This window comes from Nomia melanderi, chromosome 14, assembly GCF_051020985.1.
Source record: "Nomia melanderi isolate GNS246 chromosome 14, iyNomMela1, whole genome shotgun sequence".
Taxonomy (NCBI): Eukaryota; Metazoa; Arthropoda; class Insecta; order Hymenoptera; family Halictidae; genus Nomia; species Nomia melanderi.
In genome coordinates, this window is record NC_135012.1 from 8,193,057 (window position 1) to 8,209,928 (window position 16,872).

Below are 16,872 nucleotides of genomic sequence, written 5' to 3' on the forward strand. Positions count from 1 at the left end.
ACTAATTTCATAAAGAAACGCTATTACACCCCGGTGTAATGAAAAATATCACAGAATCATAAATATCGATTCGCTATGCTATTTGTGTATCAGTCTCGCAGATGGCGATAAGAGAGATCTATCGTTTCCCTCGCACACACCCAAAGAATTTCCCTTTCGAAGTTTCCCGAAGGATGTTCAACACTTTGTTCGGCGAAGCAAACTCGATGCTCTTTCTCCGACAGATTCCTGTGTATAACACGATTCCCGGGTAAACTCCGTCCGGAAAACTTCGAACGCAACCAGGACTCGTTAACGACACCTTGCCGGTGCCCGTACGACGATAGAATAATGTACAGAGACATAGGCGAAAGAAACGATGGATTAATATAGATCTAGATACATGTACGTATATATATAATATATACATATATACCGAACCTTTTTCAAGTAAAGAAGACTGCAGGTCTGCGACGATCCACAGGATGCAGGGACAATGATTAACGTTAGGTCGAGCTCATAGCTCACAGCTTGGGACCCTTATCGTGCGGAGATTCGACCGCGTTGCGGGTCACGGTTCGTCTTAATCGTAAATCTTCGAATTTGAAAGGAAACGTTAGAAAAGCATCTCGATGAACGAAGTATTGAGTTGGTACGAAAATTTTGACGTTTTTCGTGCGCGGTTAGCGAAACAGTTGTTTTCTTTGAAACAAGTGACATCTGTTTTCAAACTATTGTGAGATTTCCAAAGGACGATTCTTTTTACTTGTTTCTGATTTAGAAAACAGTTGAGCTAGTAAACTAAATCTAAAAACGAAAAACGTCAAAACCGTTACGTCAACCTGATACCATACCTGAGAACCTGGAGCTCTTTCCCTCTTTTCACAGAGTAGCAATCGAAGCGTCCAACAATGTGGAGCGCGTTAGCGTTTCTTTCATCGTGATTCTCGTTTGGTTTGTCTCCAATCGAGGCGACTATTTTCGTTCGATTTATGTCCGCAAAAAGATCGTGTGCTCCGCTTGATAAGGGTCAAGCGAGTTTGGGATGCATCGAGATAGGAGAAAGTATCTTTTTCTCGTATTTTTGGCGGAGTACTGCGCGAGCGTCGTTATCTAAGCGATGCCATGCAATCGTGCCAATGAGAAATAAAAGAGAGACAGAAAGTAACAGAGTAAATATTTACAGAAATGAAACGATGAGAAATCAAACGGCGACTCAGAAAAGGTGCACGGTAAAAAGAAATCCCTCTGGGAATGGTGGCTCGAGTAATTTTCTACGATGAAGCGGCAGATCGATCGCTCCGATCGGGTAAACAATTTCCGCGTGGAACATCCGGCTCGAGCGACCATTGATAATAATGTTATGCGTGACAGTGGTGGTGATGGTTGTCAGTGATGGCTTTCTGTATAGTACCCTAGAATGTTGTGAGGCAGTGTTCAAAATGGAGAGAAAGTCATCCATGACGTTAGTAGTTCAATAGACACTTTGGTGTTATTCAAGGCAGATTGCTTCTGTGAGTAGTTTCTTTTATTGAATATTTACCTATATCCGAATGAAAATCCCGTTACTATAGTTTTATTCAGTGAAACACGTTCAACGCCGCTCAAATATTTATTCTCTTACTTAAGATCCCGTTACGTTTCGAACCATCGTCAACTATCTGACGTCCTTTCGTTCTCATATCTGGCGATTTCTTTGAAAAGTACCACTCCATAGATAACTACTGAAAGCAATAAAAATTAGTTTTCTTTTTACATGTCCACAAGTTCCCCTAGAAAAATAAGACTTGTACAGTATCGTGTGACTGACTTGTCTGACTGACAGTGGTGCTTAGTGCTTTAATGCATAGGGAGCTAGAAGTAAATCATCATTAATCGAACACCAATCGTCGAACATAACCTCATCCTCTTACTTCTGTCTTCGTTTCAGCTACGCTACAGCGAATCATAGTGATACAAATAACAATCAGAAGTATCTCCCCCTATTTCCAATAGCAACTACCAATAGTAAACGCTAGTAATCAACCACTGAAAGATATGCACCCTCTTCTTTAATTTCTAAATCAGAACCTAGTCTCGTCGCACACGTTCAGGCACATGTACAGAATATGCAGAGTCTAACAAGGCGATTGGTCTGTGCTGCCAACGAACACGTGGCATCGAGGAAAGAGAAGCGATCTGCCAAGAATTGCTTGTACCCCGTGCAAGTTGAAGAAAGAGTACGCTAAGAAGAAGGAGTACCAACGAGTACCCGGTGCAGTCGTGTATGGACCAGGTCTGTAAATCTATACGGTACGTTACCCTGAGGCTGGATCTGCGTCTATCAACCGTGCCAGTGTGATTGGCCGTCATGTGCAGGGCTGAGAGGGAGCTCTGATGATGTTGGAGATGCAACGCCCTGCTTCCTCGACCTAGGCTACCGCCTGCGCTCACGGTGCTCATCGGACGACCCCCGCCAGCGCTGTTCCTCGGGACCACCTCCAGCTGACTTCTACACACACGCACACCACGCTTCATGCACGCCTTTCTGCGTACACGCATCCTGACCGCTAATATGCACACACCTTGGTGACACCGCGGACACACACACGTTCGGCACAGTTTGCAGCGAACCTCTTTTCCCCATTATTCTGTTCCATTTAGGTGCCCTTTCACGAGTGATGGCTGTGGGGTGCTCTCACTTTTAGGAGGTGCGAATTCCAAGTCATGTTTGCAACTTTCTGATGTGTCGGAGGGGAAGGAAACAAAACAGCGTGACGACTCTTTAGGGGATATGCTGGAGAACGTGTGATTACAGCGATGTGAGTTTAGTTGGAGTTTTATTTAAATTGATGGAGACTCGATAAATACTGGTTTCTCTTTTTGTTTGAGGCAAAGGAGTGAAGAGCGATAGAGTTTATTTTATGTGCATAGTTCTGATACTAAGAGAAGCTAGAATTTGATATTATTTTAGATATGAACTGTAGGTCCATGTTTGAAGGAGTTTCTTTCTGAAAGTTAACGTGGCATGATTTAATCAGTATGTCTAGTTTCTAGTGTTTTTGTGAAATGAAGTATGACTAAGGTATACTAAAAAGTTGTATTGATATTGATGCCTTAAAGTTGTAAGATGAGATCAGTCGGGTTGAGAGAAGTGGGAGGTTCTAAAGGTTTTCCATAGAAAAAGTGAAACAGTGCTGAGGATAGAATGAATGTCAGGTTGAAAAATTGTTTTGGCACACAAAATATACGATGAATAACATTTCAACTTTAAGGCTCGCTGCAAGTGCTCGACGTTAGAACCAGATTGATCATAATGAATATCTAGTTACAACATAAATATACATACACAAGCATTTTGTGCACCATTGATATAGAAGAATGTATATGATGTTCGCCGTGCACCGGATGCGCAGGATCGTCCGCGGAGGACCGACCGAGACGCATCAGGGCCGGCTGGTCAATTGGAATAAACACCGAACAGTCAAAAATGTAAATATCAAAGTTGGCAAATCAGAAAAAGGTAAAAGGAACCATAATGCAGACTGGTGTAATCCATGGTTAAACGCAAGATCCAACATATAGCTAGAGCTGTCCAACGTAATCTCTGCAGCTTAGGGAATTTCTAATCTCTATACACGATTACAGAATACTAAGCTAATCTCTATTCAAGCTTAAAATACACAAGTAAACTCACTAGTATAAAATGAATCGACGACTGAACAATTTTTAATGGTACACATTCCGATCCCTTAGGCGTCTGTCTTTTTATTTAACACATGAATCTCAAATATTTCAGGTATAATCATTTCGTATCGTTTAGGGGTATTATATTTAGAGGGATTCGACAGCAAGTCACCGCTACCAGTGTGATCCACACGAATAGCCTATGGAGTACAAAGTAAGAAGACGGTCGAATGGATAACACTCAGCTAGAGGATGGTCCTTGAGCATTTCAACAACATCAAGTTCACACTTGAAACTCAAGAGCAATGATCTCGACTGATCGTCTGGCTAGTGCCACGGATCACACCAGAATTACTAATATTAACATGTGCTGTACATAGCGCAGTGCAGTGCAGGCGGCAGCTGTGGGCTACGGCTCAGCTATGAAAGACATTACCGATGGATCCGCGATCGAGTGGACTGCAGACCCAGCGAATTGCTGCGGTGCCGAGTACAATATGTTTCAAGAATCATTTCATCCGAGTATGTTTGTATATGTACAATTATGTCGACTGTACTGTACTGTATTTACGTGTGTGTATTCCCGATATATCCAAGTATGGCGTGTGTATTACGGATGAGTACTTATTCATTACGACCGGCCTCGACCGACCACGACCGACCGCCGTTCACTCACCGATCGGTCGAGATCGCTCGTGACCCGGCGTGTACATTTACCTCTTTTGCAATCAATCATTTCATCATGTTCGACCCTCGTCATTCCGGTACTCGTGTTTTTTCTGAGACCTTCGTGACATGTCTGATGTCTGATGTCGATGTTTGAATGAACTTATACGTGACACTCAACTGTGCTCAGGAAGCACAGTTCTGATAAATGGTACAATGGTACCTCGTCGCACGCTACGGAGTTAATTAACCGAATGATAATCGATGTCACGAGTCTGGTACATACAAAATAAAATTCTAGCAATTATTGTTTCATTTCGGTAAGTACTTCTTAGTATATTCTTGTAAGTTAGGGGACAATAGCAAATGTAAATGTAATTCCAACATGAAATCTAGGGAAATCGTGATACACTGGTTCTACTAAAATTACTCCCATTAAAATGATACGAGAATTAAGAGTATTTTATTTATTACGTACCAGATGAAAATTCGCCATTCTACTGGCTCTTATTAGTTTCTCGTAGCAACTCTTTACTTAAGTCAAGATATCTTGTTATAAGCACATTAAAGTTAGAAATTTTAACGAGGGACCACTGTATTTTAAAGTACATAATCTAGTGCTTTAATGTCTGAAGGTACCGAGACGTTCAGGTGCACTTTTTTTGCAAATTGTAAATAATTCCGGCTATTTACAATATTCTGACGATCGTTCGTTAAGAATGCTTCGAGACTCGTTACCGATCTCGAATGATACCGATGCAAACTACTTGTATAAGCTCGCCCGTTGCTATTTACAAATCTCGGGACTCGATTATTAAATGGTTCAAGCTGCACCATATCTGAAATGGTAAACGCGGAACGATTGCGATCGATTACGATATAACGTTTAAAGTAGAAACCCTGGAAAATCGAGGCCTATCCGAGTATACTCTTTCAATTGCGATTTTTTATACAATAACAATTGTCATCGAAGCTGACACGTGTACCGAGTGTATTACGAAGATTCGATAATGCTTATAACCGACAACCACTGTGAATTTTTTCTATCCTCTTTCCTCTTTTCCTTTCCGACAGTGTCTCCCTCCGCGACGGAAATAATTGACAGTGACTTAGCGAACGTTCCCTAAAGTAGCTTCATCGATAGAAGATTATTAAAAAAACGGTCATCCGCGTGATTCTATACATAAACATTTGATATATCTTTGAACCCGACGGGCGTGTCGCATGCGTACCAAAAAAATGGTACTTTTATTCTCCTTCGAACGTCTATCGATCATTGATTATTCGATTTTGCAAACCGTGAACATCCGTTTTAGGTAACTGAGCGATGCTCCAACCTCGAGAGAGAACATCCGGCCATTTCTCCGATCCGTTACCATTATTCTGTACACGTTCGATGAACGATAATTCCTACTGTCAGCGAGATTATTAATAGTTCTTAATAATTACTCTATCTACGGGGTATCTGTAAAAGAATATCAGCGATGATTTGTCTCAGCGTCGAAACCAGTGCCATTTTTGCCGTTCCGATGTTCGATGTTCTCTCTCGGGCAAGAGCAGGTTGAAATGGAAACTCGAGAACGATGAATCGTGTCTTTTTTTTTCGGGGTCGATCTCGTTATGTCGATTAGTGAGCGTTGTCCAATGTGCCCTCTGGATGATAGTAGACTGAGTACCTTGCTGGAACGACGAGCGCTTCCAATTCGGCGGTCAGGTGCCGTCTGATCATGTGTTTCGCTGGCGGTATACCCAAAGCGGTGGCCATCGTGTCGCCGGTGAAGGATGGCTCCAGCACGACCAGGGCACCGTGCACACCCGAATCTAATTTTCGTGGTAATTAGTCTCTCCTGTCGTCTTAAGTGACTCATGTTTCCAGTACGCTTTGTTTATAAAAATGGCCATTCGTTTACGAGAATCACCTTGATATTAGAAGGTTGTCTTAAAGAAAATGACTTTTTGGAACTTATGGTAAAAGATAATTAACACAGTAATTGTGGTGAAACAGTAAAGAGTAATGGTAATTCTTGTTAATTAGTTTATAGACAGAGCATACTGTACAGGAGACTTTAGTTGATATTCTTCAGATTATGATGATCTGATAAAGTTTATATAAATAAAGAATATATTTGGAATATATTAAGAATGTATGATAAAAAATTGATCGGGGTGATCTCACTGGATAACTATATAGAATCATTCGTCTCCCATCGCAAGTTCAATAGTTGACTATCAAACGTACCTTTCAAGTTTTCAGCGTATTCAGTTAGATCGATATTCCTCGCCCACCGGATGAACCTCTGATTCGTCCAAACCAGGGGATCCGTGTCTACCTGCTCGCACTGATGTCTCCTGACTGCTAATGCCTATTGGGGAACACGATGAACAGTGGTCCTTTGAGCGATACCGTTATCAAAATTACACTGAATAAAAGAAGCACTCTACACACTGATTCGTTAAACATTACTCTGTATCCTACAAGTTTCACTTGCATTATTTTTTATTAATTTTCTCGTGATCATAAATATCAGATATTATAGCAGATATCTATATTAAAAAGTAAAGAAAACGGAAAATATATCTCATAAATATAAAATAAAAATGTTTGATCCGACATTCGAAAAACTGATTCTAACATTTATGATCATTAAATATTTTTCTAATTCTTATTAACTAACTATAAAAGCAAAAAATGAACAAATCTGACGTTCCAAAACCTTTCTTATCATTTTGCATATTTATCTTATTGAACACGTTGAACGCCGCACGATTTCACAGAACAAAGTACGCAAAATGGGAACGATATAATATCAAAACATTTGATCGAATTGAATTATTATTATTGCACGTTCACCTAGCTGAATGTGCATTAAGTAATATTATTTATAATACAGAATTGTTTTCAAACAATCGTCGTTTAATCGAGTGAACTATAGTAATTCAACGTGTTAATATCGATATCATATTGTCATCACATTTAATACATTCATCGTGAAATAGGATAGTGTGCAAATACTTTTCCCATTCGTTGCAACAAGATTCTTGTTACCTGTCGATCGTAGTTCAACATTCGCAACAAATGAATGCCGTGCACGATGCTCGCCTGATGAAACTTCCTAGTCACACCGAGAAGCTTCTCGAGCTCCTTTTTGCTGAGATGATCGAGCATCCGTGCGTCCACCATATTGGTGGCGAAGCTCTCGGAATATTGTGCGAGTCCGAGGTCTGGCAACCACTCGGAGCTGACCCATGTGTGACCTAGTTGAGCAATGCACGGATATCGAACTAGACTCGGATGCCGGTGCTCCTCGATAGCTAAACGTAATTTCTTTCTGTGAAGGGGGTGCGTCACCCCCAATCCCGCCTCCAATTCTGCGTCGCTTAGCTCCAGCAAAACCTAAACAGTTTTTAATGATTTTAAGAGACCTAGGCTTTTCCTCCAAACTTTTAGTAAATCTCTGAATTAAGGACAACGTTAAACATTTTACGTACTGTGCGTTGCTACAATGAAACACATTCCTGCAAACGATATTTCCGAGAATAAATCACTATTATAATGACTCTTACGGTGCAGCGAAATCTAGTTTAAAATGATTTTAATAAGTCTAGATTTTTTAGGTTTTCATGAATTGCTATTTTCAGGACGCGTTCCTGTGCACCGTAGTTTAAGAATAAATTACTATTATGGTTCCGGAGGTACTTCTAAGATGATGTTTGTGGGTAATAATAATAATCGACGAGGATTTGAACTATTGTCTAATATTGTGATGTTTGAAAGAGGATTTAAACTATCGGTTCAGAGGTATTATAGTAATTCCACAAATTGTTATTGGCATATAGATATGGCTCTGCTATTGGAGGGTTCAGGTTGTTTGTCAAGAGGTATTACCGCAGCAAGCTAATAGCTAAAATTACCAGAACATTGATATCAATTTATCACTGATCTATTTCAGTGGGGATTCGGATTATCGCTACCCGATACGAGCTCGTCCTCAATGAATTAAAACATTCCCCAATCTTTAAAAAAATAGGATTTAATAATATCAAAAAATGTGAAACCTCAATAAGTAACTTACATTACTTTCTCAAATTCAATATTCATCAGTAGAAGAAACCCAAGAATATTTATATTTCGATCTATTTTTATGTAAAGTTCATAGAATTCTTATACAATACTAAAGACACGTTAGACTTTCTTTATTACTAATAACATCAAGAAGAAACTTCTTGCAAGTGCCTGAAGAAGCGATATATCGATACATCATTAGCTCAAAGGGCTAATATTAGAGTCTATGTGGAGCACATAATAAGATGTCCCGATGTGAATGTGTTAACCCCTTCACCTATAATACCGTGTCACACTCGTGATGAAACTTTCAAACTGAATCTGAGAAATCTAAGTGTTACTTACATTCTTTAAATATAAATTAAATATTACTTTCCTATCATTCATCATTACCTTTTAAAGTAAATGTAGACATAGAATAAGCATAAGTAGTTGCACCGATAATAGCAAAAAATAAATTATACAACCAAAAAATGAAACAAACATAATATTAAATTACTCAATTGAATCGCATTATCATTACCGCACATTTTCTTGCCAAATGCCACCAAGTTAGCATTATTTATAATACACAAATGTTTCCAAATAATCATTGTTCAATCACGCGTATTACAGTACTCTAATTTAATTTGAAATCACCAGTGACCTATCGCTCAACGTGTGAAACAACTTTCCTCCTCCCTTAAAAAATCTGAAACGATCACTGTAAGTGGGTTTCATCTTTCGTTCGTTTCACGAATTTACCTTTCCAGATTTCACATTTTCAGCGCACCGAGGGCCGTACTGCGGCATGCCGAGCGCAACTTCTAACCATGCCAACACCGTCGGTGCCCTCCATCGTTCCATAGGCACGGATGCGGCTTCTCTAAGTAAACGAAGTTTCTCGGCGTAACCTTCCTCGGTAAGAGGTGACCATGATCTATATGGATCGAAGCCGTCGGAGCCCTCGTTGCTTTCACTACCACCGCTCGAGTTGTTTGTAGCCTTTCGATGTCGCGCACGAGCGAACACTCTGAAACCCCGACCGAGGATACGGTTTTAATACTAAAAGGACATTAACTCTTTGTGGTGGATTCACGGAGGAATAAATTGAAAATTGTAGGGAAGTTCGTTTCTCTTCACTTCGTCTTTGAAATGAGTAAGTTTAAATAGCAACCGAGCATCTGTAATGACGAGTACGGCTTCTTTGGAATTAGAACTATCGACAAATTTGAAAGGACTAATTGAGGAATTATTAAATGAATCTCTTGGAGCAAATATAATGATAAAAATGGCGACAGATCAGAAAATTGATTCTTATGATTCGTTTACAAAATTAATACTTAGAAAAGGTTAAGCCTGTGTTACGTTTACTCTATATTGTAACTTTCTTTCTTTTTATACACTAATAGTTGTTTATTAAGTGATCAGTAGATAATAAGAATTGATTTAGTTGAACTTTTATGTGCAAAAGTACATCTTCACAGGTGTTGAACTTGGAAAGTAGTAAGAAAAGGTAGAATAGTGATTGTGATAGAAACGTTTGCATAAATTGAACATTATTGTGCGCTCGTAATGGCGGTCCCCACCTGGAAATAGAACCCCACGTGCCTCCTCGGGTTGCAGAAGAACGCGAATGCGCGGCAGGTGCCGCCATAGGTGTGTTTTGTTTGCTTCTCCTCGGTTCGGATTCCAACGGGCTCGACAGCTGTTCCACCGATCGCGATAACGATGAATTGTCCATAGACCTAGAGAACGCGTTCAGGGGTGACAACGTGGGGCTGCAGTCCTTCGGCGTGGTCGCTGCTGAAATGAAACACAAACGAAATCATAAGTTTATTTATTAAGATTTATTGGTTTGTTTAATTTTAATAAATTTAATCGGTACATATCTTAATATTAAGAATATTAATATTAATACGTTGACTGCTACGGTGGTCAGCAATGACCGGAGCTTCTAAATTGCTGGGGAACAATTACAATAGAAAACTTGATTTTAAATAAAAATATTTAGTAACATAAGTAGTTAAATAGCGTAATGTGATTACTGTGATACTAAACCATTGGTAATTATTTTTAATATCATTTACTTTTGTTATTAAAGAATAAGTGTTATTATTTACAACGCTAGAAATTCTCGTGGCAGTCAGCGTGTTAATAATACAAATTTCATTAGTTTTTATGTATATATATAAATTAATGAAATTTTTGGTATTAATATTTATTCTCTTATATGATTAATATTAAGGTCATGAATTATAATCAGCTCGATGAATTGATCACTGTATATTTTTGTTATTTCCTATTCGTATGTAATAAACATCTGCATACTTGATAAAGCATTAAAGTTGCATTATTGCAATGTCGACGGTGAAATACCTTCCCTTCCAATTCAAAATTAGTGTCTTTCTAAGTGAATAGCAATTTTCTACGCTGACATTCCATCTACGTCTGACGAGTTGCAATTTACAAAAAACAATATTTGAGTAACATATTTTATAAAAAAAAGAAGTAGAATTTTGCTTATAAAAGTTATACAAGATTAAAGAGTAATATTATTCCACTATTGTTTCTTTCTTACATATTATATAAGTGCTAGTACTATGTTTGTTACTGTATCATAATATTAATAAATACTTATTTTTTACTATAATCCCAAAACAATAATTCCATTCCCAAAATTGCCTCAACCCTTTGCACGATTTAATCATGAAAAATTGTGCACGAAAGAACCATCTTACATTTCTTAAAGAAACCAACCTGGTTCATCTTATGATCCATACATTTTCCATAATTAAAAGAATATCAACTAAAAGTAATCCAACAAGGTGTCCTAGCAACAACCATTACGCCAATTTCTTCTCAATTAGAAACTACACAAAATTTGTGCATGTGAAAACATGTTATCTGCAGCTTTAGTCGCATGACGAGTGTAGCTCATTATAAGGTTCGACATGAAAAACTAATCGCAAGCTAGCCTCGTCATTTGACCGCTGAACGGTTAATCCGTATATTTTCAAAACACACTGAACACCATGGCGATGTTAAACATTTCTATCTCGGGATACGTGCATGCGCATGCATCGGCGGTGCAACGGGCAATTAGCCGATTGTTCGAACGAAGCCACCAGCACAACGATGCCACGCGACAGATAGGTATCCGCTGTTCGTCCGACAGCGAGCAGGTGAATAAATTAATAATAAACGACAGGGAACGACGATTCCTAGGATCGATGCCTCCCCGCCGCTCCGTCTTTATTCCGGATCGCCCAATTAAGGGAACAATGCCAGCCGCCAGAGAGACGCGATTACTCGATGAAAACGCGGAACAATAAATATTATCGTAACCGCCCAGAGTGTACTTAATGAAACGTTTTACGGCGGACATTATCGATCACGCGAATGATAATCCGATGGATTCCGTTTCAACCCTTGGACTGCGGTGCTCGGGTCTACGTTGACCCGTAATTTCAAGGATATCGTTTGGTCTTTTAGATTTTTATAGTAGACGTAGGGTATTGTTTGATTACATGCGTTTCAATTATATTTTAATTGCTACGTATTTTAGTAATTATTGCTTTAATTGTTTGTAATATTTTTGATAAAATTAGTATTATATTAAATTACAGTTAAATTTAAAATATCTCATTTAGTTTTTCTGATTTCTGTAGGTGATTTAGAATATGTGTTTGAACATGTGAATTTTAATTATATTTTAATCATTGCGTGTTTTTGTTACTATACCGATTATTCGTAATATTGTAATTTTATCAAGCGTAAGTGCAATTCTAGAGATTCCCTAATTTAAACTACGTTTAAATTAACACTGAAGCATCTCATTAGAATCAAGATATCCCATAGAAGTATGTTTGAAAAAATGTTGAGAAAAATTGGTGGGTAAATATTAGAGTGGTCCCAGGCTTGGTCACATTTAAAGCCACCAAAAAGTCAATGCACGCGTTTCCAGTTCAATTTGATGGAACATAATGATATTTATTACACGCGAATCAAAGTGAAAGGCTATTTTTCCACCGGCGATGTTTCACCCTCAAAGTAACCGTGTCTTTTGCAACAAACAGAAAATTCCCCCTCGTTCTCGTGAATTATTAATAGTAAAGCGAATCAGACGAGTACGGTCGCAAAGAAAATCGCGCGGCAAGGGGTTAAGGGGGGGGACTGCAAATGCATGGTTACGAATGCATCCGCGAGGAGAATTCGTTGACAGAAAAATAGATCTGCATGAAGTGTCCTAACCCAGACGGAGAGAGACAGACAGAAAAGGAAAGACAGAAAGATACACAGAAGCGCGAGGAGTCCACCGGAAGCGGAGCACGCCGATGGAGAAACGGGAGGAAGCGACGATTGCCGAGTGAAATGGCGAAGAAAGATGGAGAGGACAGACAGAAAAAGAAAAACGGATGGACGGTGGAAAAAGGGAGGAGGACAGACGGATGGAAAGAGGGAACGAGATAGGGATTGCGGAGGAACGTTCAGTTATGACGAAAGTTGGGGATTTTTAAGTGAAATGATATAAAAGTTAAAGTGAAACGAATTTATTGCTGCGTTGTGTGGAGAACACTTTGATGCAATTTTGTTAGATTTTATTATTGTTTGTTGTAACTTATTATGTTTAATATATTTTATATTATATTTTAAATTTTATTTATGTTTTATATACTATATGTTTTATATACTATATTTTATAGTATACTTTATATAAAATTTTATATTTTACACAATAAAACGTTAGAATGTTCATTGCAATGCAATTTCAATTCCAACTTAATCACAATGAATTATTATCACAAGATTCTAATTGAATTTCAAAAACGCGATTTCAAGTTTCAATTTCAATTAGGACAAACACGAAATAATCATGATACATCTACGTTTCATCTAATAATTCAAACAACAAGATCGTTTCTCCATAATCCGTAGAAGGAAATTGTTTCTCCCAAAGTGAAAAGAAACTAAACGTTACAAAACCATGAAACCGATCAGCAACTTCTAACGCAACACCAACCCTTTCTAATAAGCCAGCTATTAGCCACTTCCATCTGTCACACACATTTATATCAATACAAACATTCCATTCGCGTTCCGCTTCGCCAAACACCCCGCGAATCTATAATCGCCGTAACCGTAATCCGCGCGGCGCGGATTTATATTCAATTATTCGCGATTTCTTCGAGATCCTCGAGAAACATCGTCCGCTCGAGTATCTCATGAATCAATAATTCCGCTAAGTACCATGGGAAATCCTCCCGAGATGGTGGATAAAAACGATGAAACGAAATGGGAGTATGACCGTCGGGTGAAACAGAAACTAGAGGCGAGGTGGAGCACAGCCAGACAAGAAAGAAAGACGAGAGACAGGAGGGAAGGACGGCCAGCGAAAAGAAAAAGTAACGAGGGCACAGAGAACAGCCAGACAGACAGAGAGACAGGCACACAAGAAAAGCAACGTGGAATCCTCTGGATAATGGAGTACGACGATGAAGAAACGGATGGAGACGACGATCAGCGATTATGTTTGGACACTTACACTGGTATATGTGGGATGGTGCAATGGAGGAAACCACGGAGATGCTGTCCATGTCGAGACCGCTTCCCTCGACCATAATTGTCGGCGTGCCTGCGCCGAAAGTGTACAACGTATAGCGAAAAAAAAGAGGAAAAAAAAAAGAAATGAGGTTTTTTTTTCAGCGATCCGAGTGCTAGTATAATTTGTCTTTTGTTTGAGCGGGGAGCTTTAATGGGGAAAAAGGGACGTTTCGTGGTTGAACGCGTTTGGTTGGAGCTTTTTTCGTTTCAGCAACATCTCGACGATGGGATCTGTGAACTCGCGTTGGTTCTCGGGGAAGTGCAGAGTTTCGGGACGCGAAGTGTCTAAAAGGAATCTGGATTCTTTATGTTATAGTTTGATATTCTTGGGTTTTTTGAATACTAAAGTTCCTGTGTGGAATCTTATACCGTTAGATACGGATGAAATAGTGATTGATAAGATAATAAGTGAATCGATTGGTGAATAAGAGATTATATCTTTGAACAGTGGTGTATTTATTTTTGTTTGAGCAGTTGATTGATGGATCAAATTTTACTATCTTCAGTTTGCTACTGTGCTTTATTACTCTGTGCTTTGTTATTGTTTGTTTTATTTTTCTATATTTTAATAGTCTATGTTTTAATATTCCATATGTTGATACTTTATATTTTATTACTCTATACTTTAACACGTTGAACGCCGTACGGCTTCATAGAGCAAAATACACAAAATGGAAAAAATACAACATTAAATCACTTCACTGAATTGGATTATTATCATTGCACGTTCACCAAACTGAATGTCACCGCAATGGGTAGCATTATATATAATACAGAAATGTCTGCGAATAATTATCGTTTAATTGAGCGAATTATAGTAATTCGATTTGCTTGGGGGTAACCGGTGACCCCATGGCATTCAACGCGTTAATACTGTATATCTTATTATTATATATTTTAATGCTCTATACTTTAATACTCTACATTTTAATATTGCAAATTTTAATACTCTATATTTTATTACTCTATACTTTAATACTCTAATATTATAATACTATACCTTAATATTCCAAATTTTAATACTCTATACTTCAATACTCTACACCCTATTATTCTACACTTTGATACATCTTCTTTCTCAGTATTCCAATATCCTATATTTTACTACCATCTACATTTTATTCACCAGCTCAAAATGTTTGCCACTGAAAGGGAACTCCTTATCTCAGAAACGATATTATTCCCTCCATTGTCGATGGGACATTATGCTCTTTTACGGCGTGTTCAACTGAAAATTCACGCACCCGATTTCTATCTGTCACGTGGTGTGTTTGTCCTAGACGAAATCGATCAATCCGTTTTAATGCACGGACACGGTGAGTCCCGGGCTGAATAATACATGAAGGAAGTGCGCTCGATTAGTCCGCCACCTACGTTCGGCTAACATTCGTGGTTGACGGAGCTATCAGACTGTGTACTCTCCTTTCTTTCTTTTTCCTTTCTTTCTCTCCCAACGACGCGTCGGCCCCGACGGATGCACCGTAATGCACTTTAACTAGGCGATTAATCTTGGCGCTGGCCGCATCTAAGCGCAGGGATCGTTGGCGTTCCGAACGGCCGCCGTTCGAATGAATAATACCGGCGATTAGTGTTACGCGTGATTCGACTTCGTTCGACTATTGACTCTCGGATTCCTTTTCTCTCACTATTTCGAATTGCGTATTGATTAAATCAAGTGCATCTGAGATCTACTGATTTGACGTAACGCGAAGTAATTATTTCTACACTGAAATGGTGGAAACAATCGATTTTCAAGGAGCTGATTTTTTAAAAATTCTGTTCAAATATTATTAAAGTTACAGGATACGATTTTATAGTTTTATGAGTACAATATACAATTGCAATGGCACGTGTAACGTCAGACATTATTGTCTATAGAAATGTTTTTTAATCAATTATTTACTATTGATTCATGCTGTATCTAATTCAAATATTCATTTAGCTTTTAATGGAGTAAATCTAGGATAATTTATCCGATTAATCCATATAAATGATGCATCATTCTGTTTCTTATCAATACATATACATTCATATTGCTCGAGGAATTGATTGTTTTCCTGTTCATTTATCAAGAGTTCAAGTAATTGGCATTTCAATTTCGTTATTAGCATAAAACGAATTGTGCTTACCATCGGTGGTAGAGTCCGAAAGGTTTCCACCCACGCTGGTGGCACCTCCGCTCTCTCTGTCGCTGGATCCCCGTACGCCGCTGTCCGCGCTGCAACTTCCGCGATCGCCCGCCTGTCCACCGGAAGAGCCTGCACCTGCCGCATTGCCGACGTTCCCAACAGTCACTCCTAGTTCTGTGCTGCCTAATGGCGGTTGAGAATTCATATGAGGGATGATACCACAGCCACCGCCGCCGCTGCTGCTTCCGGCGCCCGGTGTCGCCGCCCCATTCACGCTGCCCCTCGGGAACGAGACCAAGGACTCCTGGTCGCTCAAGCAGATACCGCCGCCGCCGCCCCTTTCCGCCAATTGACGCTGCAACTGTTAACAGGAACAGTTTTCCGTTTACCGGAGGTTCAGAGTATTTTTCGGTATATATTTTATTCATGGGAACAGGCGTGCTTGTTATCGGTAAATTTTGAAATTGTTTTTATGCGTTGAATGGATCTTTTTTTTGTTTGGATTGTTTTGGGACTTGGGATTTGGAGCTTGGAACATAGAACTTGGAACGTAAAATTTAAAATTTGGAACTTGGAACTTGGAACTTAGAACTCAGAATTTAGAATTTAGAATTTGGAACTGAGAATTTAGAACTTGGAACGTGGGGCCCAGAATTTAAAATGTTGAATTCTGAACATTGAACTTTGAATTTAGCGTATAATTTGATGATAAAGTTATATAATAAATGACCTCGCAAAGAATAATCTCTCAACTTAATCTTCTTCCTCCCCCACAATAAAAATTTA

The 16,872-nt window shown here is 38.9% G+C and overlaps 1 protein-coding gene across 20 annotated transcripts in view; it reads right to left on the reverse strand.

Annotated features, from left to right (window-relative positions):
• Liprin-gamma (liprin protein kazrin) overlaps positions 1-16,872 on the reverse strand; it is a 169,452-nt gene that overhangs the window by 4,108 nt on the left and 148,472 nt on the right. For 7 of the 20 annotated variants that reach the window (XM_031992207.2, XM_031992198.2, XM_076373735.1 and 4 more), the window contains 9 exons: positions 16,087-16,447; positions 13,899-13,988; positions 9,943-10,156; positions 9,119-9,386; positions 7,358-7,705; positions 6,551-6,674; positions 5,988-6,132; positions 2,281-2,470; positions 421-447 (listed from right to left, as the gene is read on the reverse strand). In XM_031992207.2, coding sequence (XP_031848067.2) covers positions 421-447; positions 2,281-2,470; positions 5,988-6,132; positions 6,551-6,674; positions 7,358-7,705; positions 9,119-9,386; positions 9,943-10,156; positions 13,899-13,988; positions 16,087-16,447 — 1,767 coding nt within the window. Of the gene's footprint in view, positions 1-420; positions 1,704-2,280; positions 2,471-5,987; positions 6,133-6,550; positions 6,675-7,357; positions 7,706-9,118; positions 9,387-9,942; positions 10,160-13,898; positions 13,989-16,086; positions 16,448-16,872 lie in introns of those variants that run through there. The other 13 variants (XR_013000044.1, XR_013000043.1, XM_031992197.2 and 10 more) reach the window with 11 other exon arrangements.